The 25,061-nt window shown below is 54.4% G+C and overlaps 1 protein-coding gene across 17 annotated transcripts in view; it reads left to right on the forward strand.

Moving 5' to 3' along the window:
• INPP4A (inositol polyphosphate-4-phosphatase type I A) overlaps positions 1-25,061 on the forward strand; it is a 120,750-nt gene that overhangs the window by 83,867 nt on the left and 11,822 nt on the right. For 4 of the 17 annotated variants that reach the window (XM_040267621.1, XM_040267622.1, XM_040267620.1 and 1 more), the window contains 14 exons: positions 550-680; positions 2,729-2,833; positions 3,297-3,405; positions 5,308-5,325; positions 7,830-8,013; positions 8,392-8,610; positions 9,234-9,483; positions 12,922-12,954; positions 16,905-17,077; positions 17,934-18,057; positions 18,935-19,061; positions 19,309-19,449; positions 21,296-21,393; positions 21,487-21,599. In XM_040267621.1, coding sequence (XP_040123555.1) covers positions 550-680; positions 2,729-2,833; positions 3,297-3,405; positions 5,308-5,325; positions 7,830-8,013; positions 8,392-8,610; positions 9,234-9,483; positions 12,922-12,954; positions 16,905-17,077; positions 17,934-18,057; positions 18,935-19,061; positions 19,309-19,449; positions 21,296-21,393; positions 21,487-21,599 — 1,825 coding nt within the window. The remainder of the gene's footprint in view (positions 1-549; positions 681-2,728; positions 2,834-3,296; positions 3,406-5,307; positions 5,326-7,829; positions 8,014-8,391; positions 8,611-9,233; positions 9,484-12,921; positions 12,955-16,904; positions 17,078-17,933; positions 18,058-18,934; positions 19,062-19,308; positions 19,450-21,295; positions 21,394-21,486; positions 21,600-25,061) is intronic. The other 13 variants (XM_040267631.1, XM_040267635.1, XM_040267630.1 and 10 more) reach the window with 5 other exon arrangements.

The following is a 25,061-nucleotide window of genomic DNA, read 5'->3' on the forward strand; positions in this document are numbered from 1 at the left end:
CGGCTGTGGGACCCACACTGCTGAGCAGCCCAGCTGCAGGCTCGTTGGACAGCTTTCTGTTCTGCAGCTCTGCTTTGGGAGGGCGGGAACGCCCATGCTTCCCAGAACCCAGGGGGCAGAACCCTGGTGGGGACGAGGAGAGGGGAGAGGGTTGCCCTCAGGCTCTAGTCCTCTTGTGATCCGGGAGGGTCGGGCTCAAATGGACTGCAGCTCAAGCTCTTGTGGCCCCTGGATACGTGCGTGGTCACAGGGGCCACGGCAGAGCCACTCCCCTCTCCAGTCCTTTGCTGCGTTTTCCCTGAACATCTAGGTTCCTACGGAAAGCCTGTCTCTGCAGTTTACACACGGTCAGTGGTTGCCCACCTTTCTTACGGCCACATGTGGGGCCATCCGCCGTGCTGCCCTGCTGCTGGCCCCCAGACCCACAGGGCCTTCCCTGAGCGTCAGTGACACGTCCACAACCATCTGGCCTCCGGGATGCTCAGGACTCCTGAGCCTCTGCCAGGAGGGAGTGGGCGCCATGGCCTGACGTGTGTGTTTTGCTTGCAGAGTGTGTGAACTGGAGGAGCTGGGGGAGCTGTCCCCATGCTGGGAGAGCCTCCGGCGCCAGATTGTCACACAGTACCAGACCATCATCCTCACCTACCAGGAGAACCTGACCGACCTCCATCAGTACAAAGGTGGGCACCCATTCTCATTTCCCAGCTAAAAACCTGGAATCCAGGGTTGCTCACGTATGCCCACTGACAGACACTCTAACGGATTTTTAAAAATAGATTCTCATGTAGATGTCGGTTCTTTCAGATATGGAGTTTTCAGATCTTAATTAAGACAAATGTGTGAATTGCATTGAAAGTTCCTTCCATGGTGTCATCTGCCAAAACAAACCACTAGGATGAAACTGAGGAGAGACAGGGTCCCAGGCTGCCGGTCCATGTTACTGCTTCATCTTGGACCTGCATCAGTGCAGTGCCCAGAAGAATGTAGGCCTTTTGCCTTGAGACCAAGCAAGGTGCGGTTTCTAGATTTCCTAGTTTACCTGGTGGTCCTTATACTGATACATGGGCTTCCCAGGTGGCACCAGTGGTAAAGAACCTGCCTGCCAGTAACGGAGACGCAAGAGACGTGGGTCCGATCCCTGGGTCGGGAGGATCCCCTGGAGAAGGAAATGGCAACCCACACCTGCATTCTTGCCTGGAAAATCCCATGGACAGAGGAGCCTGGTGGGCTACAGTCCATGGGGTCGCAGAGTCAGAAAAAAACATGAGTGTACACACACACACATATTGACACACAAATTGTCTTAGTGAAGCTCTCCATTTCAAGGCTCAAAATAGAAAATGAAATACAGACACCTCTTATTAAAAGGTACCACTTGATTTCCAAAGCATGTTCGGGTAGATTTAGAAAACGATGGTAAACTCAGTCCCTTTGGATTCCAAATGAAATGACTTTGGTTTTCTATTACTTTATTCTCCAGATTCTTTCCTTCTTCCCCTTTTTATAATAGAATTTCAGGTTTTCAGGAAAGTCATAAGGCCTTAATGTGGTTTTGACACAGAACATAGAAAGCTGTCCATGAACTTAACTGAGAAGAAGCCAGATACAGGAATGACGGCAAGGTGATGGTGCCCTGGGTTTGGTTTGCGTCTGAAGAAAAGATCTAAGTGTATTTCTAAGAGAAATTGCAGTGTTTTCCTAAAGGGACGTAGGGACGTGCTGGTGCTGGTTGCCTGTTACCTGGGAAAGTCTGAAACCATACACCTGGGTGTTTCTGGAGCAGAGCTTCTGAGATGTCCTGTGTATCTATGTCCCCTGAGAATCTTGTTGTCAGCAGATCTGGGGTTTGGCATTTCTAACAGACTCCCAGGAAGCTGGTGTTGCTGGTCCGTGGGGCACCCCCATCAGTAGCTGGGGAACAGTTTCCTGGGCAAAGCGTGGAGCAGATAGTGGCCAGTCTTCATTTCTATGTTGGCAAAGTAAATGTGCCATTTTTCACTAAATGAAATGTTTATTTCTCCTCATTGTCACCGTAATTTATAATCCCTTTCTTTTCTCGGCGTGTAATTCTTCACTTAGTTAAGTATTCCAGTTATAGAAGTAAGATTGTGAATATCTTGTTAGGAAACATGGTCCAAACCCCTGAGCCACGCAGGGTGTACGTGAGGATGTGTGAGTGTGCTCCAGGGCCAGACCAGGTGCCTTGTGGCGTCTGCTCACCGCGACCGACCTGGGGTGGCGAGTGGGCCTTCTCACCACTTTCCAGGTTTGGCGTGTCGCTGCTGTTGCGCAGTTTCTTGGATCTTAGGTGCTGGAAGGCTCTGCAGTGGGAACAGACACTTTCTGGCACGGGCCCACCTGCTTTTTATAGCGGTGCTGACAGCGTGCTGCACACAGTTCCATCCCTGAGTCAGACCTCTCGGCTGAGAGCTGGCGTAGGCAGGCCTGGTGTTATTCCTCAGCTTCCGAGGGTGGCTCCACCTGCCTCCACTCACCCCTGGGACCCCAGACGAGTCTTCTGGCCAGGAGCTGCCGTCCCTCAGCGTTTCACAGCCCCTGTCATCAGGGAAGGAAGCATGCTCGTGGGCAGCTTGGAGCCCCCGAGGCCTCTGCTGACACGTGCCTGCTCACCCACAGCGGTATCCCCACAGGGCCCCTTCTCTGGGCGCCTTTCTTGCATGCTGGATACGGGCTGACCATCTTTATCTTCTCCCCTTCTGATCCTTAGGTCCCTCGTTCAAAGCAAGCAGTTTGAAAGCAGATAAAAAGCTAGAATTTGTTCCCACTAACTTACACATACAAAGGATGAGAGTTCAGGATGATGGAGGAGCAGGTAACTGCCTCATGGATCATGTCACTTTTTTCCTTGGTCCCTGAGCTTTCGCACATCTGTCCTGTGTGTCTGCTGTGGCATTGGGCTGAGAGCACAGCACAGGGACCTCCAAGGCCTTTGTGAGGAGCTCTAGCACCTTCCTCTCGTTTGTCCTCCCTCCGGCTTCCTTGCGTTTCTGGGGCAGAAAATGGCCCACAGGTCATCCTTCTGAGGCAGGGGCGCAGGCTGAGAGTTGTGGGTCTCTGTGTGGCCCCACCCCGAGACCCACACAGGCCCCTCTGAGCCAAGATGAGGGTGCTGGGCTCCAGAGGCATTCGGGCACCCTGGATGGTGGGACTAGTGTTGCCACAGGCTGCTTGGAGCCGGGCTGGTGGGGGACCCCAGAGCTTTGTGCATATCCCCGTAGCCAGCTTTGTCCACAGGCCTGAGCCAGAGTAACGGAGGAGAGCTTTCTGTCATTCAGATCAGAACTATGACATTGTCACCATCGGGGCGCCAGCGGCACACTGCCAGGGCTTCAAGTCGGGAGGTCTCCGCAAAAAGCTGCACAAGTTTGAAGAGACCAAGAAACAGTAAGTTCTCAGAGGGTGTCTGTCCTCCTTGTTCTGCTGTCTCGGGCTTCCTAGATTAAAAAAAAAAAAAAAGTCACAAGGGGACCGCAGAAACATCCATTGTCCGATCTGCTTTTGCAGGGTGGGGGGAGCTGCCTGAGGAGCCTGTGCTGGGCGGTGACGAGTGCCCGAGGGCCTGTCCCTGCAAAACGGCAGCGCAGCCGATTGAAAAATCCGCGGGGAGAATGGTGCCCCCGGTCCTCGCGGACTTGGCGGGCTCCGCTGCCCTTTAGAAACCCTGGTCGAAGGTCATAGGGTGCGAGGTCTGGGAAAGATGTTTTCCTCTCCTGGAGGACATTGGTGGTCAGTGTTCCCAGGGTCAGAGAGGCTCCAGGGGCTGCAGGGAGTGACCAATCAGAGCGGGGAAACGGCGAGGTGGGCGGGGCACATGGTAAGGGGCGGGGCCTTGGGGCCGGAGCTCGGGGGCAGGGTGAGCTGGTGACTAGAGCTGACAGGTTGAGCAGGTAGGTCAAGGCCAGTGCTAGGAGCCTGCTGGAAAGAGGGTGCAGGGGCTGCGGCAGGGCAGGGGCGGCAGGGGGAGCGCGCTAAGCCGGGCTCTGGCGTCCGGCACCGGGAGGCGTTGGTGATCTTCCCGAACGCCACCTGGCTAGACTTCCCTTGACTGGAGGGCTCGATTTTAGGAAGTAGGTGGGAGGCATGTAGGTGATGCCGTGGGCTCCTCAGACCTACAGGCAGAGGAGGAGTGGGACCGAAACAAGCTTGTCTCAGGCTGGTAGGAGAGATGATGGGAAATGAGGGGAGATGGTGGAGGACACTGATGGAGTGAGGCTCTGGAGAAGGTGGGGAGGCAGGATCCTGGGCAGTGATCCTGGAAGGGCCAGGAGAAGAAGGTGGTATCGCAGAGAAAGAAGAAGCTGGGGCTGCAGCAGAGCAGCCTGTGCAGAATGTGGAGCTGAGGGGCCCCAGCACCAAGGCCACGGTCCTCAGGAGGTCCCGTGGAGCAGTCGTGGAGGCCTGGCGACTGAGGCCACACACACAGTGCTGGCCGTAGCCTCAGGCCAGAGCTGGCTCTGTGTCCTGGGTGGGTGTCAGGACAGGGCTTGAGCAGGTTGACCTTGGACTGCAGGGGCTGAGGAGAAAGGACAGGTGCAGTGGGCTGAGGGGTGCGTGGGCAGGCAGAGAGCACCCAGGGACTCAGGGTTCAGAGCTGTCCCCAGGGCAGAGGGTGGGAAGTGAGCCTCAGACTGGGCAGCATCTCTGGGATCCTGCCCACCTTCCTGCAGCCCCCTTGACCTGGATCTGGCCCCACCAAGGGCTCCTCAAACCAGGCCACCAGACTCACCCGAGGATCTTCCAGCCTGGTGGTCCCCTGGGAATCAGGGCAAAGACAGCTTCCTGTGCCACCGCCGCTCTGCACGGCCAGCCGCATGTGTGTCGCCGCGCTGCATGTGGAGGTGTGAGCGTGCGACTCGGCCCTGGAGGAGAAAGCCAGTCAAGGGGCTGGCCCTGGCCCAGGAAGGTCGGGGTGTTGATACTAGTTATTCTGCACGTGAACTTCAGGACTCTTATTCCCCAAAGGCTTTTGTAGTATTTTTCAAATATATAATGTACATGTTTATGTATTTTCCTACTAATGGCATAAAACCACGTGCAGGAATGGTACCAGGGGAGCTCTCCTCAGTGGAGGTGTAACCCACCACATGGGGTGTCTCCCTGGGGCTCAAGCACACGCGCAGTGCTCTGACCAGGGACCACCCTGGGCTCCTAAGTTGAATCCTCCCTGTGGTCGGGGCCTCCTCAAGTTATCTCCAGAATTTTGATGAAAGAGAACTTGGTTTTTTTGTTTTGCATTTGCCGTTTGCTAACAAGCTGCTAATATTTCGTCTTGGTTCTTTTCTTTAGCAGTTTTGAGGAGTGTTGGTGAGTTCTCTGTCTGTGGAGAGTGTGCGTTTGGGTCTTGCTCTCGTGCAGAGAAAGCCTGTCCCCTCCTCTGTGAGGTGCTGCCCCCACCGCGCCCCCGCAGGCTCCTAGCTGTAGTCTCGTAGACAGAACTCTCCTTCCAACTGCAATGTTCTGTGATAATGAATAGCCCGTCTCCAGTCTGCTGTTTCAAACCCTCCCAGTCTGGTTGCGTCACTTGGAGCAAAGACCCAGCTCTGTCTCCATGACAAGGAGGCACCTAGGCCAGGCAGGTCCCAGGTGCTGAGGCTTCAAGCCAGTACAGTGGTGTGTTTGGGAGTCCTTTCCTGGCTTCTTTTACTGCCATCTAAGGCTCTTCTGTTTTTACTTCCCCTTCACCTCTCGCAGGAATGAAACCATCTTACTTTTTCTTTGGCCATGCCTCATGGCACATAGGGTCTTAGTTCCCTGACCAGGCCTTGAACCCCTGCCCCTGCCATGGAAGTGCAGTGTCTCAACCGTAGACCAGCAGGGTGGTCCCCAGTGTACATTTTTATATTTAATGGTTAATGGAGATTTGCAAAACAAATTACTAGGGTTTAACCCCTGGAGGGCAAACCAGGGGTTAATATAATCAGATGACTTTCTCCACCAAAGAATGAGATGGCAGCCAGAATCCTGGTGCCTGCTGACCGGGGTCCCCAGGTGCTGCTCCAGGCCTCCCCAGGCTCACCCAGAGCGCGGCCCTGGTCCAGAACAGGGGTTCTGCACCAGGACTCGTGAGGCTCCCGCTGCCCTCGGAACCGCTACCTTCACGGAGCCGGAGCAGCTCAGGGCCCTGGCTGGGTGGGCCAGGTTGCCACGGGGACATGGCCCTGTCCCCCAGCTGAGGCTCGGCAGCTGCCCCATTGTTAGTCTTTGGGCTCACATGACTGCTGTTCACAGTCGCCCATGAACAGCCGCTGTTTGAGGCGTGTCCTTTCTCACTCCCACCACATGTCCCCTCCGTGAGCCCCAGTTACTGATAGGACCTTTGTGTGAGGATCTGTGGGGAGTGGGGAGGTGATTCCTCTCTGGCTGGCTGGAGGCTTTGTATTTGCTGAAGTGGACACACCGTTCCATACACACACGAACGTGCACCTCACGTCACGAGTGTTCTCAAGACTGGGCCCTGGGAAGAAGAGATTTGAAAACTGCCGTCCTGAGACTTGACTCCTCTGAGTGGCAGCTATTCATTGGGCAGAGTGATTGCAGCTTGGAGAGCAGTGTGCGCACCTCGTGCTGTGCGGGCCTAACTGCAGCCCGCTGCATGGGCTTCTGACACCTCCATCGTTTCTCACTGTGGCGTCTGGGCTTGGGGTGGTGTTTGTTCTGGGGTGCTGTGGTTCTTGTGTGTGCATGCTGACCCCGTAGTCTGTCAGGGGGCAGGGCAGGGCCGTTTCTTGGTGACCCGGCTTCCGGTTAGCCTGGAAAGAGCCCAGTAAGGAAAGGGCTCATCCCTGACCACGTGACCCTCTTTTCCCGGGGCAACGAAGGAGGGTGTGGTCCTCCACCTTCTCTCTCCTCCCCCAGAGTTCTTTGAGGGTGTCAGTCAAGGCCCTTCATTCCGTGAAAGATGGGTGCCTTATATGTTTTCCCCCTGCTTCCCTTGCTTCCTCAGGTGGTCGGAAAAATAAGTTTGTAATATAGGGTTGATTTGGCATTTTAGCCAAGAGACATTCAGTTTATGTCCCCATCTAGAAGGTCCCAAGATGGAGTTGGTTCCCCAGAGGCTGGTGTTTGTGCCGGGCAGTGGTTGAGCTGTGGCTCCGACGTTGCATCCCAGGAGGCACACACATGTCGCTTGGCAGCAGAGATAGGGAGGACCGGTTTCCTAAGTCACTGAGCGCCTTGCCTCCGGTCCGGTGCATCCTCCATGCCCCTCCATCCCTCAGGACAAGATTTTTTAAGCAAGGGAGTCCCAGAGCAGGAGAGAAAGGACAGAAGCCCAGTGTTCTGGGGACTTGCTGAGGTAAACACACAAAGGAGGGTGTGGGTCTATGCGTAGGAAGTTTGAAGTCCTTGTTGGCCAAATGAGAAACCAGGAATCTTTTGGCAAAGTCCAGCCCCCACTGAAGTCTCCTTGTACTGTGACGTGACCCCCTCCAGTATCAGCAGACCCCAGTCTCCACTTAGGTAACACTTAGAAACTGACAAAAGAAGTTCTTAGGTGAAAGATGGGGGATGTTCAGATGACTACCGGGCTCAGTATCTGTACACATGTGTATAAACACAGTAGAAATACAGATATGTGGGAATACAGATAAAAGACTTAATTGTATTTTAATATTTCAAGCCTATACCATATAGACAGGGTGGATCTCCTGAGATTTACTCTTGCCCGTCAACAACTAGACTAGCCTAGGAAGACACCCCTGAGGAACAGGATGCTTCACCTTGCGTTGGGTGCGGGCTGGGATTGGGAGGGTGCCTCCAGCCTTGTCAGCTTGGGAGAGCCCTTTTGAACCTGTTCCAATCCTTCCTAGCACCGCATCCAGCTGCCAGTCCATCATCTACATACCACAGGACATCATCAGAGCTAAGGAGATCATTGCCCAGATCAACACCCTCAAAACCCAAGTGAGTTACTACGCCGAGCGGCTCTCGAGGGCGGCCAAGGACAGGTCGGCCACTGGCCTGGAAAGAACACTTGCCATCTTGGCAGACAAGGTAGGAGGGACTCCCCTGCTGCAGGTGGGGTGGGTCCCTTGGGTGTCTGAAAACCCCTGGACACCTCACATGTGCTGAGAGCTGTCCACACAAGTGGTGATGCTGGGATGACCTCGAAGGTCTGTCTGCCTTCAGGCCTGTTTCCCACACGGCCTGGAGTGGAGGTCTGGGACTGGACTGTGGTCATAGATCTGGAGGGGGGGCAAGGTAGTGACAGAGCCCAGGGCTCAGGATCCTCGGTGACGGCCTCATGCCCTTGACTTTGCAGCGAGTGCCAGGGGGCTTGTTGAAGCTGGGGCGGCTCCTCCACCTCCTTGGTAATGGCCTGCTCAGCATGGTTTGGGTGCTGAGAGGCTGGGTGTGCGTGTGTCCCTGCAGACCCGGCAGCTGGTCACCGTGTGTGACTGCAAGCTGCTGGCCACCTCAATCCATGGGCTGAATGCCGCCCGACCTGACTACATCGCCTCCAAGGCCTCGCCCACCTCGACCGAGGAGGAGCAGGTGATGCTGCGGAATGACCAGGACACCCTCATGGCTCGGTGGTCAGGCAGGAACAGCCGGTCTTCTCTGCAGGTGGACTGGCATGAGGAGGAGTGGGTGAGTCTGTACTCCCCCCACCCCCAGCCCCCATGCTGAGCTGGCCAGCGGCCCTGCCAGGCTGCATCTTCCTGGGACTGAGGGACTGAGGACTTGGGAGCTGTGCTCTGACATCAATTCATGCTCTCCAGAAGCGGGGCTCCAAGAGCAGGTCTGTCCCTCTCGTAGAGACACATCAGAAAGCCAGCCCTGTCGCTTGTTGGGTCTGCTCTTCAGAGGCACTGGCTCCTCCAGCCCCACCCCAGTGTTCTGAATCCTGTCTGTGTTTCTGGAGACACCCCCTCCCAAACCCAAGTGATCAGCAGCTCCCCCCTCAGGGGGCCCCGGTCTCCTGTGACGGTCTCGTGTGAGGTCTGCGGTGGACGGAGGAGGAGGGGACGAGACCGTCCCTTCTGCCTGCCCTGGCCTCTGGGATAGTGACTGGCAGACTCTCCACAAAACAGGACATTGATTTGCCTTTGGAAAAGCAAATGCACCTGTAATAGTGAGCTGTGGGTTATCTCGCTGTTTCTAAGTTGGGGGCTTTTGGGAGCATGGGGCCCAGGCGGGGATCCAAGTTGGGGGGCCTCTGGCTTGTGTTCTGTCCCACCCGAGGCACTGACCCCGTGCCCTTGCTCTGGAAGGAGAAGGTCTGGCTGAATGTGGACAAGAGCCTGGAGTGCATCATCCAGCGGGTGGACAAGCTGCTGCAGCGCGAGCGCCTGCAGGGCGAGGGCTGTGAAGACGGCCTCCCGGGCGCCGGCAGCAGCTCCAGCCGCAAAGGTAACCGGGGCAGCCAGGCCTACTGGATCCGACCGGAGGACGCCCTCTGCGATGCCCCCTCCTCGCCATGCCCCTCCGCTGCATGCTGCCCTCACCCGACCACACCCACACGTGCGTATGCAGCCTAGGTCCCACGCATACTGTCCGTCTGTCTGTGTGTCTCTAACTCCATGACCCCATGCAGACTGCAGGGAGGCCTCTCAGCAGAGGGGGGTGTCGCAGTGCCCGGAGCAGCAGGTGGGGGGCGGGGGGCTCTCCGCGTCTTCACGGCTTGTTGGCCCTCAGCCCTCCCAGGTCCCCCCTGCTGCGTCTGGAGGGTCGAGCTCCTAAGCATTTGTGGTTTGTCCACCCACCTGAGAACCTGAAGGAAGCGGAATGGTAGACACCTTTCTGATGAGATTGCCTGTTGCATCAGGGATGAAGGAACAGGCGCAGCGTGCAGGGAAGAGCAAGCTGGTGGCAGGCCCAGCGCTTGTCTGTAGAGGCTGGTGGTCGTGGGCTGGGAGCCCTTTTACAGCCGCAGCCTGCTGCCTTGGCCTGTGCTGGTAACTCAGGGTGGGCCCCTCTGCCATGCCTGGAGCCCGGCGGGGTTTATCTGTTCAGCGCCACCTCCAGGTGGGTCTCTCCGTGGATGGCAGGACAGTGGCTTGGAGCAGCCTGCTGCATAAAGAGCCCACCATCTGTGCAGACAGAGCCTAACCAGGCACTCTGTCCTGCTGGCTCCTAAAGCTGGGGGTGCTGTGCTTTCTGAACACGGAGGTGCTTGGTCCGTACAGCTCCGGCCTTTCCTAAGAGCTGGTGGGGCTGTGGGCTAGGCAGCTGAGACCTGCCACCGCCGCCTCCTTGCTTCCCCTTGGGAGCATCACACGGTGGGAGGCGAGGTGCTGACGGGCCTCCCGCAGCAGGACTTGTTTCCACGCTGGGCAGAGTTCCTTTACGACAGGCAGGCTCCTGTCGGAGCGGCTTGGTGAGTCAGATGCCGTCCACACTCCAGCCCTCCTGCAGTCTGTCCCCAGGCCGCTCCTCTCACGAGCGTGTGTCTCCACAGTGTCTGCGTCCTCCACTCTCCATCTGCGAGGGTTTGACTTTCAGTTCCCTAGACCTGTGTTTGGTTCATGGAGCTGTCTTGTTGTCATTCGTGTTCTCATTTTTTACCTTAAATTGTGTTGCTTTTAACAATCTTCTGAAAGTTCATTGGTCATCTCTCTTTACTATTGTCTTGCTTGCAATTTAAACATTTTTCTGGAGATAAAAAAAAAGTTATTGATTGGAGTTTTAAAAAAATGCAGGAGGTAGTTTGTTTAATCAGGTATACTGTTATGCTCATAACTTATTAAATGTTCTCTTTTTCTAGGCACATCTCGTAATGTTCAAATATACAGACACATTTAAGTGCAGTTTTGAAGTGATTTAAATGAGCATTTATTTATGATACCCAGGTTGTGGCTGGTACCTGTGTGTGCCTGACAGATGAGCTCTGTTCTGCTCACAGGACTAGGAAGTGTCTGAGAGTCTGACTCTGCTGATCAGCATTCAGAGAAACATATAAAACCGTGTGCCTCCAAAGTACCCGCCCGTGATCCTAAGCACAGCCGGGAAGCCATTCAGACCCCCGCGTGCTGCGGCGGATCAGGGGAGCCAGACTGAGGCGCGTGGCGTACTCCGTCTCTCGTCCTCAGGGGCCAGAGCTGGGCTCTGTCACGCTTCCTGATGCCCCTCCACGTTCCCAGGGGGGTCCTTTCGGCCTAACGAGCAGGTTGGGTTCACACCAGTGTATTTATTACCTGTGAAAAATAACTTCTGCTTCTTGGAAAGACTTTATTATCCCTTTTCATTCTAGTTCCCCACCCCGTGCTGGGTCCTTGGTTTTCATCTTTCATCAGGAAGTTGCCCTGCCTCGACCTTGCCTGGTGGGTGGGGTTCCCCTGGGGCCAGGGCTCAGCAGGACCCACTGACCAGTCCCCACTGACAGGAGCCACAGAGGCTCCATGGACCTCCTTCTCCTGGTTGTCTCTCCCCAAGTGACCCATCTTCACCCCTCCCCGCCAACCTGCCAGGATCTGCTGGCTTCCACGACATTCCGTGCATACACACTCCTGCTCTCCTCGTCCCCAGAGAGTTATTCCAACCTCGGACCTGCTTTCTGTTAACCCGAGGTCCACGGGTCACACCCCAGGTCATGTGCCCTTGAGATTACATGCTGCATGTGTGTGGAGCCGTCCACTGTGGTCAGCAAATCTCAAGGGACTCGGTGCCCTAAGGCCACCAGAGGAGATCCCTCCCTCTCCCTGTTACTGAAGATGAATTTACCCAGCAGGTTTAGCCCCCAACCTTTTCTCAGGCGTAGTCCCAGCCCAGCCACTTGGGATCAGTGCGGATCATGAAAGCAGGCCTCTAGACCCTTCTCCTCATGGAGATTTGGGATCTCAGAGGTTCTGGGGAGGCAGGAGTTGGTATTCTTCCCAGGTCTGAGGCACTTCAGGTTTTAACCAGACAGACGTTCTGTGCCACACACCCCATGGTGGCTTCTCTCCTTAGAAAGCAGATGGTCTCAGGGGTGTGAGCTCTGGAGATGACACTGAAGTGTTGACCACACACAGGTCTTTAACATTGCTCTGTTTTCTGTCCCGCTGGCCAATTCAGGAAGTCATGGCCAGAGACAGTTAGAGGAGAGACCCTGGCCACCGCCCTCTGGCAAAGCCCAGGGTGTCAAGTCTCCATCCATCTGCCTCTGTCTGTTCTTGGGGATCTGAAACTGCCTATTTCAGGATCTGAAAACATTCTTGGAAACCAAAAGTTCAGACGCAAAATAAGCTTTTACCCCCAAACAATCCCTTTTCAAACTTGTTTCTTAATAAGTGGCACACACAGTTAACCAGGAAAATTTTAGAGTTTTTAAAGGAAAAGTGAAATTGAAGTGAGTACTTCCCAATGCTACTCAGTGAGGGTGAAATCAAGTTAAACTTGGCATCTTTAAGGGACCCCAGAGGGCATTCCAGTTGTGGCCCTCCCTCAGTCATAAAGGGTTTGTATTCGGCTTATGTGGTAAAGATTGGCGTGGATGTGTTTGGTGTATGGGTTTCCTGACCGGACCCCAACCTTTTGGATCTCAGCAGTTGACCTCTAGCCCAGGCTCCACGGCCCATTAGGGCGGTGGGCTCTGAACTGGACCCTTATTTACTGGTCAGTCTCTCTCACTACACGCCTGCTTCCAGATGTCGTGAGTCATGGGCCCCGGCACATGCCATGCGATGGACGTGGGGGCGTTATCGCATTGTGACACGTAAACCTGCTCTTCCTGAAGAGCGTCTCATGTTGAAGTGTCAGCAACATGAGTGCTGACGCCGGTGTATTGGGCGGTGCGCTCCCAGCGGCCCCACCACCTCCGCGGGACCCCTCAGGAAGAGGCGGGCAGGCCCCCGGCCTCTTCTCTGCTCAGTTTAGCCAGCTTACTGCCAGCTGCTGCCACAGTTGCTCTAAGCGTTGAGTTGTTGGTGCTTGAACTGTGTGTGTGCCTTAATCATCCATGTCACCTCCATTTCTGTGCAGATTGCAGCCCCCCTCCTGAAGAGTCCAGCCCAGGTACGTGGTTTCCGTTCAAGGCTCCGCAGACCTCTTCTTAATATCCAGGTCGTGTGTGTAGCTCCACTGTCGATTACCGTGTGCTCCCAGAGTTGGGAAAATGCTTGAGGGGTTTCTTCCCTGTGACGGATGTAGCAGCTGCTCTTAGGTATGCCGAGGGGCCAGGCGGGCTGGGCACTGGGGCATCCTGCAGCCGTTCAGACAGCTCGTGTCTCAGTGCTCTGGGGGTCCTGAAGTCGGGGGCCTGGTTAAGACAAGTTCATGTTTATAAACGATGCTTCCTGTGATTCCACCGATCCTGCAAGCATCCCTTGAAGGTAGGGAGGCAGATGAGGCATAGCTGCCCAGGTGCCGTGACCTTGCAGTCTCGCAGCATCCTCTCTTCTGAGTCTGGCTGTGGCCTCACCTTCCTGTCAGACACTGCTGGGGCTCAGGTGGAGTTCGTGCTGGAAATGCAGTCCTTTCTGCTTCATCTGCATGGAGGAATCGGTGTTCATGACTCTAGTTCAGGGGTCGGCCAGCCTCAGCTCTGAGGGAACCCCGTTCACCTAGATACCGTTCTCCTGAAGTGAATCACACCTGTTCATTCACAGTTCCGTAGCTGCCCGAGGGCAATTCCAGAGTTCAGCAGTGGCACCAGAGACCCCCGGAGCCTTCAGAGCCTAAAACATGGACTGTCCACTGTTTTATAGAGAAAATGTGCCGACCCCTGCTCTAGTTTATATTGAGTTTCCTGAGTGTGGCTTGTGGTTTTCCCAGAGCGAGCATGAGAGCCCCAGATACGATGTTTGTTTTGCTTCCCTGACAAAAGACAGCTGCCCGTCAGTCTGAGGATCACATGCCCCTGTCTGCGCGTGTACCTGTGGCGAGACACGCGCTGCTTACCTCGAGTGCAGCCAGCCAGGACTCTGGGCTTCACCACCCCGTTCCCGTGCGCTCTGAGCATCCTCACTCCCAGGGCACCGGGCACTCAGCTCTGCTCACAGCGGTTCCCCTAGAGCCCCGGGTGCTGTTAGCTCCTCACTGGGTAATCTGACCGGGCACCTTGTAACGGACCCACCAGTCTGCTCTCGGCCCCTCAGTTTCTCTCCCCCTGCCCTGCCCCAAGTTTAGTTTGGCTATGAGCCTCTCCAGCACCAGTCCCCTGGGCTCTCCGAGGCCTGGCAGCTGCTTGGACAGTTACCTCAGCGCCCCCTCCCCAGCCGGTGCCCAGACTCGCAGCTCTGCTGAGCTTACCTGCATGGCAGGTTGGTGCCTTCACGCCGTGCTGTCTCCCCAGGCTCTGTGGCAGTGACGGTCCCCAGAAATTAAGACCAGGGGAGGTGGTGGTGGTCCTGGAGGAGCTCGGGCTCTCCTCAGCTCTGCGCGTCCTGCAGTTTGCGGAGCTGACGGGCGGTCCTGTGCTTCCCAGGCAGCAAACAGCCTGGCTTGTACGCTCTCCTTGTCTCCTGTCAGCTCCGCCACTTCCCTGACACTCAGGTGGCCCATCCGCTTTCCTCACAGAGCTGTGTTGAGTCCGAGTTAGGACACGCACATCCTCTTATCTCCCTACTTTCTCCCTTCCCGCCCCTGTTAATGAGCACACGCGAAAGCACAGCTGTCTGAAGCCGCGTGGTCCTGGGCTGCCCTCGGTGTCGCGGGTGAGCAAGGAGACAGGAGCTTGTCCCACAAAAGACGCTGCTTCGTCACTGCTGTTTTTTTTCATGGCCAGGCTTTCTCGATGAAGGAAGCCGAGTAAACCCCTTCACCAGCACTAATGTCCCAGAGTCATGTACTTAATCGGGTTCCAGAGGAAATCTCATTATTGCCCCTGAAGTTCATTTTGTTTGGAAGTTTTAAATTTTGCTCTGTCTTCATGTTGACCCACAATGTCTTGTCCCCAGCCACTGCTCACTTATGTAGTCAGACATATACAGATGGCAGTTCTTTTTGTGTGTCTGGGAAAAGACTTAGCCTCTGTGAGGCTGTTTCCTTACCTGTATTAGTCACCCCCTCTTTGTGGATTAGATGAGAAAACAGTTAAAAAGTGAGGTCTCACAGGTACTCACTAAGGGCTGGTCAACACTCTATGTGAACCCTGGAGCCACCCAGACACGCCGAGGCCTTCTCTGGGTGACGTCAGGCTTGTCTCCCGTTCAGGGCTACGCTTCTTCTCTTTGACAAGTTCTGAGTGCTTTCTATTTTTTTTAAACCATTCTTCCAACACTACAGTTTTTTTCCAGTGTTTTTTCCCCTCTAATGTAGCAAAACTAAGCCATTCTTATATGAATTTTGTTTAAACAGAAGTAAGGCAAAGTAAAAAAATTGTATGCAGACAGCTTGTTCAGTCAAATAAGACCACTTGTATATTCTGCTCATTTTCAGGTTAAAATGATCATAAATTTGCATATTACACATATATATTCACATTAAGTGGAAAAGTCAAGCAAAGTTGGCAGCATTTGCTATCAGAGCATTTACTTCTTAGGTGAAGGATGGTCTGAATGCCTGCCTGCCTCTCCCCACAGGACTTGACTGTTAAAACTTAATGACTGTTGGCCATTTTTGGTAGTTGTTGAGTATAATTGACATGGATTCAACAGAGTTATTCAAAGAAACAAAAGCATGGCCTTGGAGAATTTTAGAGGAAGGAAGAGACGTGGATGTCGTTTACTGCAGCCATCCCATTTTGCTGCAAAGGCCCCATGGCTGAGTGGTGGGGGCCTGCCACTGGCGTACCCACCACCGCTCGGCAGCAGCTGGGCCTGGGACTCCCACTTCCTACTCCTCCATCCAGGCTTCCTCGTCACCGTGGTCTCCTTACTGAGACCTTTCTGCTGTAGACTTGGCAAATTCCAGCCGCTTGTTTCCGTGACAGATATGAACCCTCACGCACATACAGTGTGCCTTGCATGCACACTTCTATCCTTTCCAAATTCTGAATTTCTGTGTAGACTTGCAAATCTGTGTTGACCATACAGGGAAGTCCTTTTGCAGGTTTTAGGCGTTTCTCTAAATTTCTCAACAGAGTGTGATGCACACACAGGGCAGAGCTGTGGCTTCCTTTTCTCGTTTAGATTCTGTTTATCTGAGACAGAGTTGACCATCCTGGCAGCTGCCCTGCTCACGAGGCCTGGGGCCTGTCCCAAGTAGGATGATGGCCATGGGCCCCCAGTGACCCACACCCCTTCCCAGGAGGGTGCCCTGCCTGGGCCGCATGCTGGATTCTGGGGGGGCTTACCCAGTGGTAATGAGCCAGCACCTATTTCTGGGCTTGGTGGCCTGTTAAAAAAATAACTGATAGGAGCATGGCTTCTATCTGCCGAATGTCTTCTAAATAGAAAAGACGAAAAGAGCCAAGGCCAAAAATACCTTTCACTCTGTTCATTTTCCCCTGAGCATCTATTTTTTTTTAATTGTTTTGGTACAGGGTCAAAGTTTCCTTATATTCCAAAAAAAGAAAAAAAAAACCCCAGTACGCTAGGAATAGATGACGGGAGGATGAGGATGGGGGCAGGGACACTGGGGGCTGAAAACGTGGGCTGCCTTGGGGAAGGCTCTGTCCCCAGACCCGGGCCAAGGGCCTGAGCCCGCTGAGCACAGGTCAGCGTGGGTGGCTGGCCTTGCTCCAGAAGCACAGGGCTCCCTGCCCCGCTGCCTGGGTCAAGAGAGGCCAGGTGACAGGTCTCCCAGTCGGTGGTGCCCTGAGAGGGACTGGCCTCAGCAGACGCCACGCGCTCTTGGAGCCTCTCTGTCATCATCCTGGGAGGGGACAGTCAGGAGTGTTTGGTGCAGAGTCCCCCGCGGTTTGGGAGAGTGGGCGGGCAGGCCCCCCGGAGATACCTCAGGCTAGAAAGGCAGAGATGGGCTGCACGGGGCGCCAGCTGTGGGTCTCCTAGAGTGGGGCGGAGTGGCAGGGCTGGGCTGGGGCCTCCCGCACCACCTTCTCAGGCACCCTTCCCTTGTGCCAGGTGAGTGGAGCGAGGCCCTGTACCCGCTGCTGACGACCCTCACCGACTGCGTGGCCATGATGAGCGACAAGGCCAAGAAGGCGATGGTCTTCCTGCTCATGCAGGACAGCGCACCCACCATCGCCAGCTTCCTGAGCCTGCAGTACCGCCGCGATGTGGTCTTCTGCCAGACGGTACGTGCCACGAGCGAGCCCAGACCTGGGCCTGGCCTGTCAGCCTGGCTCTCTTGCGCCCTGGAGGAAGGCAGCAGGGCCGTGCCCTCCTGCATGTGGCTTTGCCAGTGCGGCCCACGGCCCGGATCTGGGCGTGGAGGGTGGGGGAGGGGGAGCTGGAGGCACATGGGTGCTCAGGGGCTGCCACTCCTGCTCCCCCGAACCTGCCCCAAGGGGTCTGGGGTTGCACAGGCATGAGGTCACCTTTGTTTCTCCCTGCAAAGAAGACAACACAATCTTTAAAACAGCAGGTGTTACACCTGCTCAGGCACCACTCTGTTCTGGTGATTTCCCTGCAGAGGAGGCAGAGCTTAAATGAGCACCCCAGTTTACAGATGCCAGTTATGTAGTCAGTAGCAGGAACAGTGGCAGCAGCTGGGTGGGTTTGTGCGGTTCCTGTCTGCTCAGGGCCTGGGGTGCCTGCGAGGGCGGGATGTGACGGGAGCTCCTGCCCAGGAAACTCTCGAGGGCCCTGTTCTCTGCTTGTGCTCCTAGTCATGAGCACCCCAGTTTCCATTCAGCACTGGAGTGGATCTGTGGGCATAGAGGGCTTTTCCCGCACCTTGGGGAAATTGTTCAGGGCTTCCAGACGTTCTGGCCCAGGAGTAACGCCAAGGTCAGGTCAGGAGCTGAATCAAAACTAGACTGACCTCTAGAAGCAGCAAGCCTGGAGTGCCTTCCCTGCAGCCTTCGTCCGCAGTGGCCTCCACACTCCTGGCCCCAGGCCCTGAGGGCGTGGGGCTGCTGCAGGCAGAGCAGTGGGGGTGCAGGACGCAGCCGGGCCAGGAGCGAGGCGAGGCGGTGTCTGTCCCCACAGCTGACGGCGCTCATCTGTGGCTTCATTATCAAGCTGAGGAACTGCCTTCACGACGACGGCTTCCTGCGACAGCTCTACACCATCGGGCTGCTGGCGCAGTTCGAGAGCCTGCTTAGCACCTATGGTGAGCCGGGGTGGGGGCCCTCCTGTGGGGCCCCTCCTGGCCCCCTCAGTGGCTTTCTGAAGCGCGGGTAGTGCATGCTGAGTAAAATGTATCCAGAAAGCTCCCAAATGTATAACAGAGAACTGAAAACAGCCCTATGTAGTTGTGTGTACACACAGACACACACACACACACACGCCCCCCTGTGTTGCCTTTGTTACGCCTCTTGAAGGTTTTTCTAATTGAGGATAGATGACAATTTTTAAAGCAATAGCTTCTTGTGGAACATTAGGGCTGTTTCAGAATTGTTCCTATTAAAACATCTTTGCATATTTTTGTGCACTTTTGGCCCATTTTCGCACCCGCTAAATCATTTGCAAGCAAAGTTGGTGGGTCAACAGATAGGACCACTTTAAAAATTCTGATATTTCCTAATTGTCTTATAAGGGCTTTTTTCTCCTTACCTTAATTTTCTGTTTATTTCTTCTTAGGTGGTAAAAGTAGGTAAAAATTTTTATTAATGTATCTGTTTATCTTTGGACTTATAAGACTGAAGAAATCCTTTAGATAGAAAATCTAAAGAATGTGGAAAGATGAAAACATCCAAAGAGATGACTTTCGTTCTTGAAGTTCCCCATGTGGGCGTCCCTGTCTCTGGTCCCTTCACCAGGACAGGACCAGGGATACGGAGTCGTGCCAGCTGCCCTTCGTAACGTGGCCCTGGGACTCGCACAGTGGGGTGTGCTCACGGAGAAGTTGGAAGGCACTCGGGAAACCTCCTCCAGCTCTCCTACCCTCGCTCCGCGTCTCAGCGCCCTGAGCCCATCGCCTGCCTTTTGTGGCTGGCCTCAGCGCAGGGCCCCTCTGCCTGACAGCCCCCTCCCTTTCTGGCCTCCAGGGGAGGAGCTGGCCATGCTGGAGGACATGAGCCTTGGGATCATGGACTTGAGGAATGTGACCTTCAAAGTCACTCAGGCCACTTCTAACGCATCCACTGACATGCTGCCCGTCATCACAGGAAATCGGTAGGCAGAGTTTTCTGATTCTCAGAACCAGCGCAGTATTTTCATTTGTGTTCATCACACGTGACACGCTCTTCGTTTTTGCTTTCTTCTGTATCATTCAGCAGCTCACAGCCCGCGACACTCATTTCACAGCCCCGGGCCGGTTGGTGCCCAGCAGCTCGGAGGTCGCTAAGTTTGGCCCACCCTTCCTCTCCTTGCTCACCCGCCTCCCGGTCACAGGCCCAGCCCCTCTTCCTCTCTGTTGCAGGGACGGCTTTAACGTGCGGATCCCGCTGCCGGGCCCCCTGTTCGATGCACTGCCCCGGGAGATCCAGAGCGGGATGCTGCTGCGGGTGCAGCCCGTGCTCTTCAACGTGGGCATCAATGAGCAGCAGACGCTGGCCGAGAGGTGCGGGCCGGGGTGCGGGCGTGGATGCTCGAGCTGGCAGAGCGCATGTACTCAGTCCTCCTCAGGGCTCTGTGGACCTGTCACCCATCTTCAGGTTCACCCTGGGCCCGTCTTTGGTGGTGCTGGGACACAAAGACGAACCTGACGTGGTCCGTGACCGCTGCAGGTGGGCTGGTAGCAGGGAGTGGTGGCACTTGTGAGGTCTGAGAGCGCTTCCTGGCTTCCTGGGAGTGCTTCCAGATGCTTCCTGGAAGTGGGTTTTGAAGAGTAAGTAGGAGTTGTTCATATGAGGAGGTGGAGGAGAGACCTGGAGTCCCAGGCCAAGAAGCCTGAGCAAAGGCAGGTGGGGTGGAGAGCCACGCCTTGATCCTAATCCTGTACGGTGAAAATCCCTTCAGGGTCACCTGGCAGGGAGGAGTTGCGCGTGCCCATGTGTGCAAGCAGGTGTGCATGTGTGTTGGAGGGGAGGAGGTTGTGGGTGTAGCTGCTGACGACCTGCTGGTACACGAGCACCTTTCCTGTTCCGTCATTGCACGCATGTGGTAGATACGGTTTAGAATTAAGAGATCATAAAGCACCTACTGATAAGGACACCTGGTCTCCTCTTGGGCTTCTTGAGCCCAGTGGTCAGTGTACACTGACCCCCAGGTAAAGGGTCCTGCCCCCACCGTCAGACACCTTTTAGTGGGACAGGACAGGAGCCAGTTCACATTTGAAGGAGATTACCCGCTGGCCACGTGCTGGAAAGACATGAGGTCCGAGGTGACGAGGTCGCTCAGAAGAGTCCGGGCCAGAGGCTGGGTCAGGCCTGGACAGTGCAGACGGGAGGACCTGATGGGAGCTGAGATGTGGTCCATAGCAGGGTGGGCACAAGAGCCAGGCCTCCCTGTGGGTGGCAAGTGGCTGGTTTTTTGGAGCCAGAAGGAGGGTCTGCTGGGGGCAGAGGGCACACCGGCCCAGGAAGCAGAGACCTGGCGGGTGTGGGCAGTGCTGAGGTGTCCACCTCAGGGAGAGTGGGTACCATCGGGGCCCCCGGCAGAGAGGAGATACCGTGCAGGTGTCTGCAGCTACTGTTCCTGAAGCGATAGTGGTTTCTAGAAGAGGTGTTTCTGTAAAGGGGTTGAGGCCAGGCCAGATGGGAGGATGTAGCATGCACAGGGGCAGTAGGAGCAGGGTCTAAACCAGCACAGCCCCCTCATGTCCCGGGGCCTGGAGGAAAGGCCATCGTGGGCATCTGGGTGGGCGGGTCGTGGTGGACCCACGGGAGGGTGTCCTGTCCCAGGCCCACAAGATGACCCGGGACTGGGACAAGGCTGATGTGCACGGAGGCCCCTGGGCAGGAAGTACTGGAGGGGATGCGTGTCCAGGCCTGGGGCTGCAGAGCTGCGTGTCCGACAGTACCCATGGCTCCCTCGTGGGTGGCTTTCCTCTCCACTCCCTGCAGGCCTGGTGCCTGCGTGGAGAGGGGTGGACTGTCTAGCAGAAACAGCCGTTTGGGAATGGTCCCTCAGTGGCAGATTCAAGGACAGGACTGTCGTGACTCCCTAGCCACAGCCCCACTGCTGTCCTGCTCTGGGCACCTCGGGGATGGGAGCACCTCACGGAGCAGGGGCGGGGCCGGGCTGCCTCTGAGGCACATCTGTCCCAGGTTATACCTCCTGCTGATAAAACATGTTGGACTTGTCACCAACGTGGACACATGACCGTAAGCTTAGGGGGAGGAACGTGTCTTCAAACTTAGACATGTAAGGATTGAGAGAATCGGCGCTGTTGCCTGAAATGTGGTCACTTGCTACTAGAAGCAAGTCACATTGGCAAACTGATGGTGTCCCCTTGTGACCCAAAGGTTCGGCGACACGTCTTTACAAGAAGTTATCAACGTGGAGAGCTTGGTGCGGTTAAATTCCTACTTCGAGCAGTTTAAGGAAGTTCTGCCTGAGGACTGTAAGTGTTTTTTTTCTTTTCACTCACAGCAGATTTCACCCACTCGTTTGTCCCCTGGGGCCACCCAGCTCCACGACCCCTTCCCTCTTCCAGGTCTACCTCGATCCCGGAGCCAGACTTGCCTGCCAGAGCTGCTGCGGTTCCTGGGTCAGAACGTGCACGCCAGGAAGAACAAGAACGTTGACATTCTGTGGCAAGCTGCCGAGGTACATGCTGTGGTGGGGGAAGGTGTTCACAGTAATAATAATAAAACAGCAGCAACAAATTAAAGTCTCAACCAGGAGTAAGGACAGATTTTCCGCAAGAACACGGGAGAATCCCTGGACGTGTGCCCAGGCCCCAGGAGATAGAGAGTTGCCCGTGAACTGCTTACGTTGGGGCTGCCTGAGGGCTGATGAGCATGACTCAGAGTCTTTCCCCAGGCATGTGGTAACCAGGCTTATGAGTAGGTTGTCCCCGTCAACAGCCTGCATAGTCCATACATGCTCAAATTCATGGCTCACTACAGCTTTAAATAGGTTCAAAGGGAGGCTGCCAGGACCTGTGTTACCTCTTTCAACAGTGTTTCCAGTACACTGCCGTTCTGATCTCCTTGTTTCTCCTGAAAGGAAGTCCTTACATGTCAGATGTTTTCTCAGGAATTTGTTTGTGGAGCTCTAAGTCCCTGTCTGAGCCCTGGGTACCAGGGCTGTTTTAGAGCTTGTCATTCACTCACCCCTGACAAGGGGATGTATGTCCACACTGGTTCTCACACACAGAGCAGAAACATTATTAGGCCTAACCCCCTCATGAGAAATCTGTATGCAGGTCAAGAAGCAACAGTTAGAACTGGACATGGAACAACAGGCTGTTTCCAAATCAGGAAAGAAGTACATCAAGGCTGTATATTGTCACCCTGCTTATTTAACTTATATGCAGAGTACATCATGAGAAATGCTAGGCTGGAAGAAGCACAAGCTGAAATCAAGATTGCTAGGAGAAATATCAATAACCTCAGATATGCAGATGACATTACCCTTATGGCAGAAAGTGAAGAAGAACTAAAGAGCCTCTGGATGAAAGTGAAAGAGGAGAGTGAAAAAGTTGGCTTAAAACTCAACATTCAGAAAACTAAGGTCATGGCATCTGGTCCCATCACTTCATGGCAGATAGATGGGGAAACAATGGAAACAGTGACAGACTTTATTTTTCTGGGCTCCCAAATCACTGCAGATGGTGACTGCAGCCATGAAATTAAAAGATGCTTGCTCCTTGGAAGAAAAGCTAAGACCAACCTAGACAGCATATTAAAAAGCAGAGACATTACTTTGCCAACAAAAATCCATCTAGTCAAGGCTATGGTTTTTCCAATAGTCATGTATGGATGTGAGAGTTGGACTATAAAGAAAGCTGAGCACCAAAGAATTGATGCTTTTGAACTGTGGTGTTGGAGAAGACTCTTGAGACTCTCTTGAACAGCAAGGAGATCCAACCAGTCCATCCTAAAGGAAATCAGTCCTAAATATTCATTGGAAGGACTGATGCTGAAGCTGAAACTCCAGTACTTTGGCTACCTGATGCGAAGAGCTGACTCATTTTAAAAGACCCTGATGTTGGGAAGATTGAAGGCAGAAAGAGAAGGGGATGACGGAGGATGAGATGGCTGGATGGCATCACTGACTCTATAGACTTGAGTTTGAGTAAGCTGTTGGAGTTGGTGATGGACAGGGGAGCCTGATGTGCTGTAGTCCAGTGGGGTTGCAAAGAGTCAGACGCAACTAAACTGAACTGTACTGAACCCCCTCATTTCACACATGGGGAGACCCTCCAGCACCCCACAGTGGCTGTTAGGCTACCCAGGACTGGAGCCTGTAGCCAGACGCAGGCAAGGGTGCACCTCGCACCTCTGGCCGTCCTCCAGAACCTGTGGTGCCCAGCCCCACCACCTGGGAATCTAACTCTCTTTGACCTGTTTGTAGTTCTGGCTTGTGCCCCACGTTTTAGTCGTGAACTCTCCAGCCTGTGGAATTCAGCGATCTTGTCCATGTTCAACCTCACTTCATCAGTTACAATTTTTATGAATTTGGGTTAATTCACTTGTTTCCCTAACTCAGGGGCTGTGCAGTCTTAAAGAGTCTTTTTTTTTTTTTTTAATTTTTTGTCTGCTCTCATAAGACACCTATCTTCCTCCTGATGGTTTTGGCCAAACTTGCTTGGGTCTTTTCTGTTTTGTCCTTCTCTAGACAGAAAACTAAGATCATGGCATCTGGTCCCATCACTTCATGGCAAATAGATGGGGAAACAGTGGAAACAGTGGCTGACTTTATTTTTCTGGGCTCCAAAATCACTGCAGATGGTGACTGCAGCCATGAAATTAAAAGGAAGGAAAGTTATGACCAACCTAGACAGCATATTAAAAAGCAGAGACATTACTTTGTCAACAAAGATCTGTCTAGTCAAGGCTATGGTTTTTCCAGTGGTCATGTATGGATGTGAGAGTTGGACTATAAAGAAAGCTGAGTGCCGAAGAATTGATGCTTTTGAACTGTGGTGTTGGAGAAGACTCTTGAGAGTCCCTTGGACTGCAAGGAGATCCAACCAGTCCATTCTAAAGGAGATCAGTCCTGGGTGTTCATTGGAAGGACTGATGTTGAAGCTGAAACTCCAGTACTTTGGCCACCTGATGCAAAGAGCTGACTCATTGGAAAAGACCCTGATGCTGGGAGGGATTGGGGGCAGGAGGAGAAGGGGACGACAGAGGATGAGATGGCTGGATGGCATCACTGACTCGATGGACATGAGTTTGGGTGAACTCCGGGCGTTGGTGATAGACAGGGAGGCCTGGCGTGCTGCGGTTCATGGGGTCCCAGAGTCGGACACGACTGAGCGACCGAACTGAGCTGAGACGTGTGTGTTGGCCTGCACTCTGCCCTCTGCCAGGGGCACCTCTGCTAGTAGCTGCGTGGTCTCGCCTGAGGCCTCCTGGCCTGAGAAGCAGGCACGGTGCCGTCTATCGTGGTGCCGACTCCCCGCAGCACCTCTGGCGTTTTTCTGAGAGCGGCCCATCCTGGGTCCCACTGGCACATGGCTTCTGGTAGAAGAGTGGCCTCTCACGAGATGCTCATCTTGTTCTCACAGTGCAGCCTCTTGTACAGGCCTGGAGGTGTTTATCTGAGGCTCCTGTGGCCAGATATTTAGAATTCATTGGGGTCCATGCTTCAGAAAGGTGATGGGGGCATAGTCTACGGTGTGTGCACAGGCGTGTGACAGGGTCATCTGTGTGCAATGTGCACATGGATGGCTTCACATTCGTCAGCAGTCTGGGGCCTGGAATCAACCTGCTGAACGCTGCCTCATTGCAAAGTATGAATTAGCGAGTTTCCCAGGTGGCACTAGTGGCAAAGAACCCACTTGCCAACGCAGAAGTAAGAGACATGGGTTCGATCTCTGGGTCGGGAAGATCCCCTTGAGGAGCTCATGGCACCCCACTCCAGTATTCTTGCCTGGAAAATCCCATGTACAGAGGAGCCTGGTGGGCTACAGTCCATGGGGTCGAAAAGAGTCGGACAAGACTGAAGTGACTTATTAGCAAACTATGAATATTTACACAAAATGGGATAAATAAAAATTATAACTAGTTTGACATTCCCTCAGATCTGGTCATATTGCCGAGTATGGCTGCCACAAAC

Source organism: Oryx dammah, unplaced genomic scaffold, assembly GCF_014754425.2.
Source record: "Oryx dammah isolate SB20612 unplaced genomic scaffold, SCBI_Odam_1.1 HiC_scaffold_25, whole genome shotgun sequence".
Classification (NCBI taxonomy): Eukaryota; Metazoa; Chordata; class Mammalia; order Artiodactyla; family Bovidae; genus Oryx; species Oryx dammah.